Source organism: Bos taurus, chromosome 1, assembly GCF_002263795.3.
Source record: "Bos taurus isolate L1 Dominette 01449 registration number 42190680 breed Hereford chromosome 1, ARS-UCD2.0, whole genome shotgun sequence".
NCBI classification, from domain to species: Eukaryota; Metazoa; Chordata; class Mammalia; order Artiodactyla; family Bovidae; genus Bos; species Bos taurus.
The window spans coordinates 38,253,292-38,267,406 of NC_037328.1; the positions used below are offsets into that span (position 1 = coordinate 38,253,292).

The following is a 14,115-nucleotide window of genomic DNA, read 5'->3' on the forward strand; positions in this document are numbered from 1 at the left end:
TTTTTAATTGGAAGATAATTACTTTACAATATTGTGTTTGTTAATACCATACATCAACGTGCATCAGCCTTAAGTACACATACATCCCTTCCCTCCTGAACCTCCATCTTGTCTCACCCTCCCACACCAAGCCACCCCTCTAGGTTGTCACAGAGCCCCAGTTTGAGTTCCCTGAATCATACAGCAAATTCCCACTGACTATTTTACATATGGTGGTACATATGTTTCCATGCTACTCTTTCCATGTGTCATACCCTCTCCTTCCCCTACTGTGTCCATAAGTCTGTTCTGTCTGCATCTCCACTGCTGCTCTGCAAATAGGTTCATCAACACCATCTCTCTAGACTCCATACATATGCATTAATATATGATATTTGCTTTTCTCTCTCCAACTTACTTCATTCTGCATAGTAGGCTTTAGGTTTATCCACCTCATCATAATGGACTCAAATGTGTTCCTTTTTATGGCTGAGTAACATTCCACTGTATATATGTACCACAGATTATTTATCCACTCATCTGTTGATGGACATGGGGACAAGAATTTAAATATACTTATCCTCCAGTACTCTTTCTTCTATGTATTCTACCACTTAAATGCCACAATGTACTTGATTAAAAATTATAAATTATGTGGTTGTGTAGTGGATGTACTTGGTATCTTAAATAAGACATGTATTATTTGTTATAAAATAAACCCACTCATCTAACAGAATGTGTTTTCAAAGGAATCTACCATTCCTTGTCAAAAAGATATAAATGTGACATCACGGATCTAAACTAAAACTACATAAGTGTAGGATGAGACAAATATATGTTCTGAAGTGTTCCTATCACTGGCTCAGAGTCTGTCTGCCCACAAATATCTATCCTGCTGGCATGCAGGAGTGTCTAAAAAGTTTCATTATTTATCATAATATTAAATATGGCACCATAAGCACATACATGCTCTTTTTTATTATCTCCTATAAAAAGTAGGGAAAACCACTAGACCATTCAGGTATGACCTAAATCAATCCCTTATGATTATACAGTGGAAGTGAAAAATAGATTTAAGGGCCTAGACCTGATAGATAGAGTGCCTGATGAACTATGGATGAGGTTCGTGACATTGTACAGGAGACAGGGATCAAGACCATTCCCATAGAAAAGAAATGCAAAAAAGCAAAATGGCTGTCTGGGGAGGCCTTACAAATAGCTGTGAAAAGAAGAGAAGCGAAAAGCAAAGGAGAAAAGGAAAGATATAAACATCTGAATTCAGAGTTCCAAAGAATAGCAAGAAGAGATAAGAAAGCCTTCTTCAGCGATCAATGCAAAGAAATAGAGGAAAACAACAGAATAGGAAAGAGTAGGGATCTCTTCAAGAAAATCAGAGATACCAAAGGAACATTTCATGCAAAGATGAGCTCGATAAAGGACAGAAATGGTATGGACTAACAGAAGCAGAAGATATTAAGAAGAGATGGAAAGAATACATAGAAGAACTGTACAAAAAAGATCTTCACAACCTAGATAATCACGATGGTGTGATCACTGACCTAGAGCCAGACATCCTGGAATGTGAAGTCAAGTGGGCCTTAGAAAGCATCACTACGAACAAAGCTAGTGGAGGTGATGGAATTCCAGTGGAGCTATTCCAAATCCTGAAAGATGATGCTGTGAAAGTGCTGCACTCAATATGCCAGCAAATTTGGAAAACTCAGCAGTGGCCACAGGACTGGAAGAGGTCAGTTTTCATTCCAATCCCAAAGAAAGGCAATGCCAAAGAGTGCTCAATCTACCGCACAATTGCACTCATCTCACACACTAGTAAAGTAATGCTCAAAATTCTCCAAGCCAGGCTTCAGCAATATGTGAACCATGAACTTCCTGATGTTCAAGCTGGTTTTAGAAAAGGCAGAGGAACCAGAGATCAAATTGCCAACATCCACTGGATCATGGAAAAAGCAAGAGAGTTCCAGAAAAACATCTATTTCTGCTTTAATGATTATGCCAAAGCCTTTGACTGCGTGAGTCACAAGAAACTGTGGAAAATTCTGAGAGAGATGGGAATACCAGAACACCTGATCTGCCTTTGAGAAATTTGTATGCAGGTCAGGAAGCAACAGTTAGAACTGGACATGGAACAACAGACTGGCTCCAAATAGGAAAAGGAGTTCGTCAAGGCTGTATGTTGTCATCCTATTTATTTAACTTATATGCAGAGTACATCATGAGAAACACTGGACTGGAAGAAACACAAGCTGGAATCAAGATTGCCGGGAGAAATATCAATAACCTCAGATATGCAGATGACACCACCCTTATGGCAGAAAGTGAAGAAGAACTCAAAGCCTCTTGATGAAAGTGAAAGTGGAGAGTGAAAAAGTTGGCTTAAAGCTCAACATTCAGAAAACGAAGATCATGGCATCCGGTCCCATCACTTCATGGGAAATAGATGGGGAAACAGTGGAAACAGTGTCAGACTTTATTTTTCTGGGCTCCAAAATCACTGCAGATGGTGACTGCAGCCATGAAATTAAAAGACGCTTACTCCTTGGAAGGAAAGTTATGAATAACCTAGATAGCATATTCAAAAGCAGAGACATTACTTTGCCAACAAAGGTTCGTCTAGTCAAGGCTATGGTTTTTCCAGTGGTCATGTATGGATTTGAGAGTTGGACTATAAAGAAAGCTGAGTGCTGAAGAATTGATGCTTTTGAACTGTGGTGTTGGAGAAGATTCTTGAGAGTCCCTTGGACTGCAAGGAGATCCAACCAGTCCATTCTGAAGGAGATCAGCCCTGGGATTTCTTTGGAAGGAATGATACTAAAGCTGAAACTCCAGTACTTTGGCCACCTCATGTGAAGTGTTGACTCATTGGAAAAGACTGTGATGCTGGGAGGGATTGGGGGCAGGAGGAGAAGGGGACGGCAGAGGATGAGATGGCTGGATGGCATCACTGACTCGATGGAGGTGAGTCTCAGTGAACTCCTGGAGTTGGTGATGGACAGGGAGGCCTGGCGTGCTGAAATTCATGGGGTCGCAAAGAGTCGGACACAACTGAGCGACTGATCTGATCTGATCTGATTAACCCTATCTTGCTGTTTTAAACACATAACAAACTAAAACTCAGAGAAGTGGAGTTTAATCTTACCAGATTCACATAACTGAGAACAAAGTTCATCAAGCCTGGCTCCAAAACCCATTCGCTTTTGGTATCATCACATTGTCTCTAATCATTTGTCTCACTTCTTTTAGATTAAAAAGTTTTTCAAGAAAATCCTTGTGAAAAGCCAACTAACAGGCTTGAAAAGTGTTACATTCAGATTAAAAATTTTAGGTTATATTTAGTTATTAGTCCGAGATTAGAAACATGACCGAATCTGCTTGACTTTTTTTTTACCTCATCTGAGTCATCCCTTCTGCAAAATAACGACCACAGAAGCTGAACAATTATGTCAATAACATAACCACTGACTCCCTCAATGTTTTTGTGGGAGCAAAAATTTTCTTCAGCATAAATTTGATTAAACAACAAAAATTAATTTACTGTTGTTGGTACGTAATTCATTTAACACCTGTCATAAGGATAGTGGAGTTAGCATTGCCTCTGTGGTGGTGGTGGTTTAGTTTCTAAGCCATGTCCAATTCTTTGTGACGCCATGGATCATAGCCCACCAGGCTCTTCTGTCCATGGGATAAGAATATTGGAGTGGGTTTCCATTTGCTTCTCCACGGAATCTTCCCCACCCAGGGATCACACCCACAGAACTGCATCTTCTGCATTGCAGGCAAATTCTTTCTCAGCTGAGCCATCAGGGAAGCTCAGCATTGCCTCTTCTCACAGGAAAATTCTCTCTTGACCTCCATCAAGAGTTAAAGAAAAACGTTAAAAGCCCCTTTCCTACTTAGGTGTCCAAGCCTGCTATGTTCTGTTCAGAGGGATCAGAACTTCAGGTCATCCAAAGCCAATCAGTCAGATGCAAGTGAGGTAGCAGATGGAGGAGACCCAAACTTTAGGCTAGTTCATCCTCTGAATCTCTTACCTTTGCTGAGATAGCTCTCACATTCCTCCCTCCTAAAACTCATCTTTTAAAATTCTGTTTTCTGTCTCTTCTTTTAGCCCCTCTTGGCATCCCAAGAATGAAAAACTGTCCCTAAAAGAATGTATCTGAGAAGGGAATTTTAGGCTAGCCTTTGGTTTGGCAGAGTGTCTGAATCTTTGTTTCTTCTTCAGTGTGGGACAGGGTCAGGGAAATGGCATCCAATGCACAAACAGAACAATTAGATAACACTTTGAGATATAATTGTGCCTCCTATCTCTCTGCTGCTGCTGCTGCTGCTGCTGCTGCTGCTAAGGCGCTTCAGTCGTGTCCGACTCTGTGCGACCCCATAGACGGCAGCCCACCAGGCTCCCCCGTCCCTGGGATTCTCCAGGCAAGAACATTGGAGTGGGTTGCCATTTCCTTCTCCAATGCATGAAAGTGAAAAGTGAAAGTGAAGTCGCTCAGTCGTGTCCCACCCTCAGCGACCCCATGGACTGCAGTCTACCAGGCTCCTCCATCCATGGGATTTTCCAGCCAATAATACTGGAGTGGGGTGCCATTGCCTTCTCCTATCTCTCAACTGCTGAAATGGCATGTTTTGCTTACACAAAGACTGGTAAAAATAGAGTTGCCATTTTTGATTGATATAGGAAGTTACTATTGTTATTTTCCAAAAGATATAGAAAAACCATTAGTTAATAATAATTGGAAATTTTATTTTACAAATTTTATTTTAAATAATCACATATTTGAGGGAGAAAGGATACATGTATATGTATGACTGAGTCCCTTTGCTGTTCACGTGAAACTACTGCAACATTGTTAATCAGCTATCAGATCAGATCAGATCAGTCGCTCAGTCGTGTCCAACTCTTTGCGACCCCATGAATCACAGCATGCCAGGCCTCCCTGTCCATCACCAACTCCAAGAGTTCACTCAAACTCACATCCATCGAGTCAGTGATGCCATCCAGCCATCTCATCCTCTGTCGTCTTTTTCTCCTCCTGCCCCCAATCCCTCCCAGCATCAGAATCTTTTCCAATGAGTCAACTCTTCGCATGAGGTGGCCAATACTCCAATACAAAATAAAAAGTTTAAAGACTGAAAAAATTAATCATCACATATTAAGTGTAAAAATCTTTGATTTTTATTATAAAGATTTATACAATAGAATATTTACAATTGAGGAGGGGTATTAAAAAATATGAAGGTTGCAAGGACTAAGAAAAAAACCAAAGATAGATTTTTAATTAGGCATTCATCAGGCTACATAATTATTACAACTTCAGAAAAGCTTGTGTTAGCCTTAAGAAACAAATGTTATGTCTGTACATATGTTATACGTCCATTCTTTTAAAGTTTGTTTTTTTTTTTTTAAAGAGAGCTAAAATACTAGCTAATACACTTCTCTACATTTCACATTTGTTTCTTATTGAGGTCCAACTCCCATATCTGTACACCACTACCAGAAAAACCATAGCCTTGACTACACTGCTGAGCAACTGATTCTGCTCATATTATTATATTAAGGATTGGGAAAACATTTTAAAAAGTATTCTGTAAAGGTGAACCATGCCTCTGTCTTTCAAGAGGACTAAGCAATGAAAAGGCTGACAAGAAACAATTTAAGAGAATCAAATACTGTAAGAGGTAGGTCTGTGAGTAAGTGAAAGTCACTTAGGCATGTCTGGCTCTTTGCGACCCCATGGACTATAGTCCATGGATTTTCCAGGCCAGAATACTGGAGTGGGTATCCTTTCCCATCTCCAGGGGATATTCCCAACCGAGGGATCGAACCTAGGTCTCCCGCATTGCGGGTGGATTCTTTACCATCTGAGCCACAAGGGAAGCCCAAGAATGACTGGAGAGGGTAGCCTATCCCTTCTCCAATGGATCTTCCCGACCCGGAATCCAACCGGGGTCTCCTGCATTGCAGGTGGATTCTTTACCAACTGAGCTATAAGGGAAACCATAAGAGGTGGGTCTAGATAAGGTTTAAATCTAGGAAAGAAGAGGAGACAACCTGTGAATTATATAGTATACATATAAAGGTGAGTTTTATAACATTTGGATTAGGAGAAATGAGGGTTGGCATTTAGAAGTAGGAAAGCAGTGGCATTTTAAAAAATGTGATCATTGACCCCTCTTTTCTTGAACAGATCAAATGAGTAGGGAAACAATGCTTGAACTGTTTAGTCACAACAGAAGTGAAATGAACCTCTCCTTACATGAAGATTTAATTGTAACTAATTTACAGCCCCTAGTCTAGGAAAAAAGAGTAAGTTGAACACTCTGCCAATTATCCCCAAGATTAAACCTTTGGTTTAGCCCTAGACAAAGACAGGGGTACATATTAGTTACTTCTTCCAAAACTACCCAAAAGACAGAACAGGTAGCTTATTACCTTGAAATAAACTATATTGTCTAAATAAACTATGTATATGCTCTCAGTAAGTGATAAATTAAGGTATTTTTGAAGGAACTCAGAATTCAGAGTTTGGCAAGGTCTAAAGAGGAAATCTCTTTTCTCTCTCTTTCTTTTTCCCTCTCTTTTCTCCTCTAAACAACTATACTGTAAATTGGTTATACTTTCTGAGGCTACAACAAGAGGTCTCTTTTTAGGATATGCAGCAAGATATTTATGTAGTCAGCTTGCTTTGTCTTTTTTACCTCCTACACATTAGGGCACCAAAACACCATCTGATTTGATGTCATGTAACAAGAGGTTACAGCCCAGTAAATGTTTTGTTTTTGTTCTATTTGACCTATTTTGTTAGGGTGGCGTCAATTAATATTATTAGTTCAGTGGCCTGTGTCTGTATTTATGTTTGGAAAAGCAAAAGGCACCAATAAGAGAGCTGGCCTAATTCTGCAATACCCCTCTTCCTGCACCATCTCCCAGACCCCCCCAATAAGCAATAAGTATGAAGCATGCTTAGAGGCTTAGGAAGACTAGATCTCAAAGGCTTCCATTTTGACTCCTGTGCTGTGCTTAGTCGCTCAGTCATGTCAACATTTTGCAACCACACGGACTGTTGCCCACCAGGCTCCTCTGTCCATGGGATTCTCCAGGCAAGGATACTGGAGTGGGTTGCCATGCCCTCCTCCAGGGGTCTACCCAACTCAGGGATTGAACCCAGATCTCCCACATTGCAGGCGAATTCTTTACCATCTGAGCCACCAGGGAGTCCCACCAGGGAGACTCTTAGGAATTACTATTTTTTAAGTGTTGATGTAGAAATAAGATTATTTGGAATGTTGGTAAAGCATTGACTAGATGTTTATAATTCAACATAATTTCTGCCAACCTTTCAGAACTCCCTGTGGACTTTCTAAAAGGCTGTAAGACACAGTCTAAATAATAGTGCAGTAAAATGATAACTTTGGAAAGGAGAAAAAATGATTGGGATAAGAAATCGAGGAAAAGAAGGAAAATAAAACAAGTAATACGGAAAGATACATTTAACGTATATTGTGTGGGATCAAGTAGTGCAACTAGAAAGAGTTATTTCAAAGAGTAATGTGCTCTTTACCTTGACAATTACCCTCGACCAATACCCACAAAGGCTTAAATAGAAGCCTGCCCAAGTACCTAGGAATCATAAGTTTCCCAAAAGCTTTGTCCCTTTAGAAACATAGACCTTAACAACCACTGCTGCTGCTGCTGCTGCTAAGTCGCTTCAGTTGTGTTCTACTCTGTGCGACCCCATAGATGGCAGTCCACCAGGCTTCCCCGTCCCTGGGATTCTCCAGGCAAGAACACTGGAGTGGGTTGCCATTTCCTTCTCCAACAACCACAGAGGCTGTATATTGTAACCCTGCTTATTTAACTTATATGCAGCGTACATCATGAGAAATGCTAGTCTGGATGAAGCACAAGCTGGAATCAAGATTGCTGGGAGAAATATCAATAACCTCAGATATGCAGATGACACCACCCTTATGGCAGAAAGCAAAGAACTAAAGAGCCTCTTGATGAAAGTGAAAGAAGAGAATGAAAAAGTTGGCTTAAAGGTCAACATTCAGAAAACTAAGATCATGGCATCCAGTTCCATCACTTCATGGCAAATAGATGGGGAAACAATGGAAACAGTGACAGACTTTATTTTTGGGGGCTCCAAAATCACTGCAGATGGTGACTGCAGCCTTGAAATTAAAAGATGCTTGCTTCTTGGAAGAAAAGTTATGACCAACCTAAACAGCATATTAAAAAGCAGAGACATTACTTTGCTGACAAAGGTCTGTCTAGTCAAAGCTATGGTTTTTCCAGTAGTCATGTACGGATGTGAGAGTTGGACTATAAAGAAAGCTGAGTGCTGAAGAATTGATGCTTTTGAACTGTGTGTTAGAGAAGACTCTTGAGAGTCCCTTGGACTTCAAGGAGATCCAACCAGTCCATCCTAAAGCAGATCAGTCCTGAATATTCATTGGAAGGACTGATGTTGAAGCTGAAACTCCAATACTTCGGCCACCTGATGCAAAGAGCTGACTCTTTTGAAAAGACCCTGATGCTGGGAAAGATTGAGGGGAGGAGGAGAATGGGACGACAGAGGATGAGATGGTTGGATGGCATCACCGACTCCATGGACATGAATTTGAGCAAGCTTTCGGAGTTGGTGATGAACAGGGAAGCCTGGTATGCATAGGGTCGCAGAGTAGGACACAACTGAATGACTGAACTGAACTGAACAACCATAGAAGAACTCTAAACCAGCTACCTAGTCAATGTAATCAACTTAGGACTGTCTTCAAAAATTATGAAATAACAGCTAAAAATCACTAGATAATTGCATAAAATTAGTAGCACGAAAGAGAAGGGCAAGAGGAATATAATAGACACAAAAGGAAATAGAGGTAACTGAAAACATAGTAGATAACTTCCAAAAATCTATAAATAATATCCTAAATAAATTGAGAAAATCTGGCATCTATAAAATGAAAGTATGTCATGATAAAGAAGTAGAGAACTAAAATATGATATAGAAATAAAAAAGTGAAAGTGAAATTCGCTCAGTCACATCTGACTTTTTGCAACCCCGTGGCCTATTTAGTCCATGGAATTCTCCAGGCCAGAATACTGGAGTGGGTAGCCTTTCCCTTCTCCAGGGGATCTTCCCAACCAAAAAAGTTAAAGGATGAATTAAAAAATAGTATGGACTACTTCTCACACCTCAAAAAGTCAGCCCTTTTTTATACGTATTGCTTTGACAAAGATTTTAAAAGAAGTTAAAATCCATTTTTGGCAAAGATGAAAGGAATTAGGTACTCTTAAAATCTACTTTTGAAATCAGATTTCCAAAGGATATCTATTATTAAGTAATTGCAGTTTTGCATTATTGAACTTTGCCATTTGATATTGGAATAAATTCTGAAATCAATGTAGTTATGTTATACATCATTTTAATGTGCATTTTTTGCTTTATACTTTTTGCTAATGAATTATTACTTGTTTATTTTATATATATTTTACATTATGGAAATGATGTTAGACAAAAAGCAAAATTGAGCCATTTTCTTATTTGAGTTCAAAATGGTCCATAAAGCAGCAGAGCCATTCTCAACATCAATAATGCAATTGGCCCTGGAACTGCTAATGCACATGCAGTGCAGTGAAGTTTTGCAAAGGAGACCAGAGCCTTGAAGATGAGGAACACAATGGATGGCCATTGGATGTTGACAATAACCAGTTGCAAGCCATCACTGAAGCTGTTCCTCTTACAACTAAATGAGAAGCTTCCAAAGAACTCAATGTCAACCATTCTACGGTCATTTGGCATTTGAAGCAAACTGGAAAGGTGAAAAAACTTGATAAGTGACTGCCTCATGAGCTGAAATCAAATAAAAAGAATAATCATTTTGAAGTGTCTTATCAACAAAGCATTTCTCAATGAGATTGTGGCCTGTGACGTAAAGTGGATCTTATACAACCAGGGACAACCAGCTCAGTGGTTGGACCAAGAAAACACTCCAAAACACTTTCCAAAGCCAAACTTGCACCCCCCCAAAAAGGTCACGATCATTCTTTGGTGGTCTGCTGCCGGTCCAACCCGCTACAGTTTTCTGAATCCCTGTGAAACCATTACATCAGAGAAAAGTATGCTCAGCAAATTGATGAGATGCACCAAAAACTGAAATGCCTGAAGCCAGCACGGTCAACAGAAAGTGCCAATTCTTCTCAGTGACAACACCCACCACACATCTCACAACCAATGCTTCAGAAGTTGAACGAATTGGGCTACGAAGCTTTACCTCATCTGCCATTTCGCCTGGCCTCTCGCCAACCGACTACCACTTCTTCAAGCATCTCAACAACGTTTGGCAGGAAAAATGCTTCCACAACGAGAAGGACACAGAAATTGCTTTCCGAGAGTTTGTTGAATCCTGAAGCCGGGATTTTTATGCTACAGGAATAAACAAACTTATTTCTCATTGGCAATATTGTATTGATTGTAATCGCTCCTATTTTGATTAATAAAGATATGCTTGAGCCTAAGGTGCTAAGTCGCTTCAGTCGTGTCTGACTCTATGCAACCCCATAGACGGCAGCCCACTAGGCTGCCCTGTCCCTGGGATTCTCCAGGCAAGAACACTGGAGCAGGTTGCCATTTCTTTCTCCAATTCGTGAAAGTGAAAAGTGAAAAGTGAAAGTGAAGTCGCTCAGTTGTGTCCGACTCTTAGCGACCCCATGGACTGCAGCCCACCAGGTTTTTCTGTCTGTGGGATTTTCCAGGCAAGAGTACTGGAGTGGGGTGCCATTGCCTTCTAGTTACAATGATTTAAAATTCAGAGTCTGAAATGCAATTACTTTTGCACCAACCAAAATAATAACAATATGTGTCTAAAACCATTTAATAGTCACACTCTTAAACTAATATATATAGGATGGATAAACAAGGTCCTACTATATAGCACAGGGAACTATACTCAATATCCTGTAATAAACCAAAATGAAAAAGAATATTGTAAATGTACATATAGCCCAACCACTTTGCTGTACACCAGAAACCAACACACCACTGTAAATTAACTATACTCCAATACAATTTACAAAAAAAAGAGTAATTGGGGGCCACCTTGGAGGCTGTCTACCACAGGCCAAACTAACTTTTCCCTTTGGTTGTTTTCTGTACTTTGTTATCATTATTCTGCTTTTCCCCTGGGTAGATATTTTTAGAATTTTTCATTACATTAGAGAGTAAGATTTTCCACCAGTAAAAAAAAAAAATGGTGTACTCTTTAGATATTCAACTAACAATTCCATTTCCAGGATATTAAACTGAGGAAATGAACATGGACATATGTAAAGAAATATATATGAATATGTTCATCATAATACTGTTGATATAAGCAAAACACTGGAAATAATATAAATGTCCAAAAATATGATTTTATTTAAATATATTATGATGAACATTTATAAAGGAAAATTGTAAATCTGTTTTAAAGTGTGACATAGATTTTAATTTATTGATATAAAAACAATCATCATTCTTAGGTGAAATAACATGTTACAAATACTATTAAGGGCAAAATTCCATTCTTTCACTTACATATTTTAATTTCTAAGAATGTACATATAGAAAAAAGGGATTAGAAAAATATAAAGCAAAATGTTACTTTGGTCTCTTGCTAGTGAAGCTATAGGTGTAATTTTTAAGCACATTATATTAAGCATGGTTTAAAAATATAAAGAGATAGTAGGATATAGCCAGTGGTTTAAGTTGAGGAAAGATGGCCAATAGGGGCAGGAGGTCAAAATGGAACCCCAGCAAACTCTAACATGTAAAGAAAAGCAGAAATCATCAAAACAACAGAAGCAGAACTAGTAACACTTATGTAGAGGGAGAAAGAAAATTTGAAGATAATGCTTCTAGACATAAAAGGAGGTCAATTTCATAAGTTTCAACGGTGTCAAAATGTATACAGTTGGCTTAACAATAGGATCACCATTAACATTCTCTGTCCCCAGTACCCATGGGATGGTGAGAAGAGAGGAGACCTCCGGAACGAACTGTTCCTTCAAGAAGATCAAGTGAGAATAGGAAGTGAAAGAGTGGCTAATAACTTTAATAGAGGTGGAGAGGAAGTGTAATGTTTTCCTCAAGTTGGGAAAGTGCATCACGGAATCGCTGTGAAACTCATGAGAAAATGCCAAGTAGGCTATTTTGAAAGATGGGAAATATCATATAATTGTAGGAAGTTACAGTTTTACCACTTCTATGGAGATTTAAAAGCCAATGTTCTTGAATGTGTCCTTTTAAAGTCCATTCCAAAAAAATGGACCAGAGGACTAACAAGAATTATGCTAATAGACTAGAACCAGTAAGAGCCTGTCCCTATTGCTTCACTCCATTGTAGGAAGGTTAAAGGTTCAGAATCTATGTGGGTAAATCACCCTTAGTACACTTGTCTCTCCAGCCTGGAGAATCTGTGGGTACATATGGGCTGGAAGGCTGTTGCTTTGCTCTCTCAGGTTAGTGTCTGTTCAATACTTATAAAAAAAGCAGCCATGGTGGCAAGGGTGAAGACTACATATAGACTCAATTACATAGATTTTCCTTCACAGAGGGCCACCAGACCAGACTCTTGCTCCTAAAAAAGGCCCACCAAATCTGTTAGCAGAATTGCTATTCATTCAGCTGTTGGAAATGGGACAGATTACAAAATCCAATCAGTTACTTGGTGACTGGCTGACTAGTTAGGGCACTTTTAAATGAAGAAGGTTGTCCTTCTCTCCTCCAAGGGATCTTCTTAACCCAGAGATGGAACCCATGTTTCCTGCGTTGGCAGGCAGATTCTTTACCGCTGAAACACCGAGGAATGTTAGTAAATTCCTACTTAATTCTCCTGAAATTATATCTTTGTGAAGCTTACAATGGAGCTTTAACCATTTATGGTGTAATTCAGTTTATCTCTCCCATGCCATTTCCTGAGAATAAAACATATGACAAGAAAGCATTTTTGACCAGTGAATGTGCTTAAACTTTAGAGAACAAACTAAGTGGCAACTAAAACGTACTAAATACCTTGATATGACTATATTCTTTTAGAGAAAACTCAACATCCTGCCTTGAATCGAGGCACGAAAACATAAAGAACAGGACACACGAAGATAAATTAAAAAGAATCCCTGCAATGATCTTAGAAGAGTGGCACTCAGTGCCAAAAACTGTCAGTAAAAAACGATCTGAGAACTACAATATTTAATAGTCCTTTTGACTTCAAGGTTAAAAAAAATGACATCTGCTATGCAAACGCGCAGTCATCTCCTAACAATTCGTTTGTCAATGTTGAGATAAGCAAAGCAAGATTAAAGTCCAGAAATTGCAGAAGGGAGGTAGGCTGCAGCAGGGGGTGCCGGTTGGGGTCAGGCGCTTGTACAAATGGAAGACAGAGTGGGTTGCCTTTCCTCCCTACTTTTATACTGCAGTGTGCTCATCCTTGTCATCTGACTGAGAACTTCAACTGTTAGGGGCAATTGGTAGGTATGTGTCCTAACTCCTTCATTGATGTTTAGTATCACTCTTGTTTTAGAATCTGTCCCGTAGGCAACACGACTCCCAGTTGACCCTGCCCCACCATTACAACGCCCGCTAGATACACTGCTGATGGAAGCATTTACTGGAAACTTTCTGGGAGGCTGCAGCCCCAGAAAAGAAAACCCGTCCAACAGGGCTCGTAGTTCAGTTGGCACCGCTAAGCAAAGAAGACAAGACGCTATTGATTACTCACAGTTAGCCTCCAAGACGGGAAGCACTAGGGCGAGGCATGCCAGCAGCGTCCCGGTGCGCCCACCTAGGACCCTCATGGCGAAACGGGCGGAGGCTTGGGCAGAAGCGGCGGCGCGTCGCGGCGGGGACCACTGCGCCCGGCGCGCGGCGGAGCTACCACCCGGGCGCCGCTAGTTAAGGACTGCGGCGCGGGGGCGCCTGCGAGCCAGCGCGCTAGCGGCGCAGCGGAGCCGGGGGCGGAGGGGACCGCCCGCTCCCAGCCCCCCGGCAGGCGGGGAAGTGATAACAGGGACATTTCCTGGAAGCTTTTCGTTTCAGAGCTGGGGGCAGGGCTCAGGGAGAGAACTGGAGGCCT

The 14,115-nt window shown here is 40.4% G+C and overlaps 1 protein-coding gene across 1 annotated transcript in view; it reads right to left on the bottom strand.

Moving 5' to 3' along the window:
* PROS1 (protein S) overlaps positions 1–13,872 on the bottom strand; it is a 63,846-nt gene extending 49,974 nt beyond the window's left edge. Inside the window, exon 1 of the mRNA NM_174438.1 lies at positions 13,762–13,872. Within this exon, the coding sequence (NP_776863.1) occupies positions 13,762–13,837 (76 nt within the window). The 5' untranslated portion in view covers positions 13,838–13,872. The remainder of the gene's footprint in view (positions 1–13,761) is intronic.
* Between the last annotated feature and the right edge of the window lie 243 nt (positions 13,873–14,115).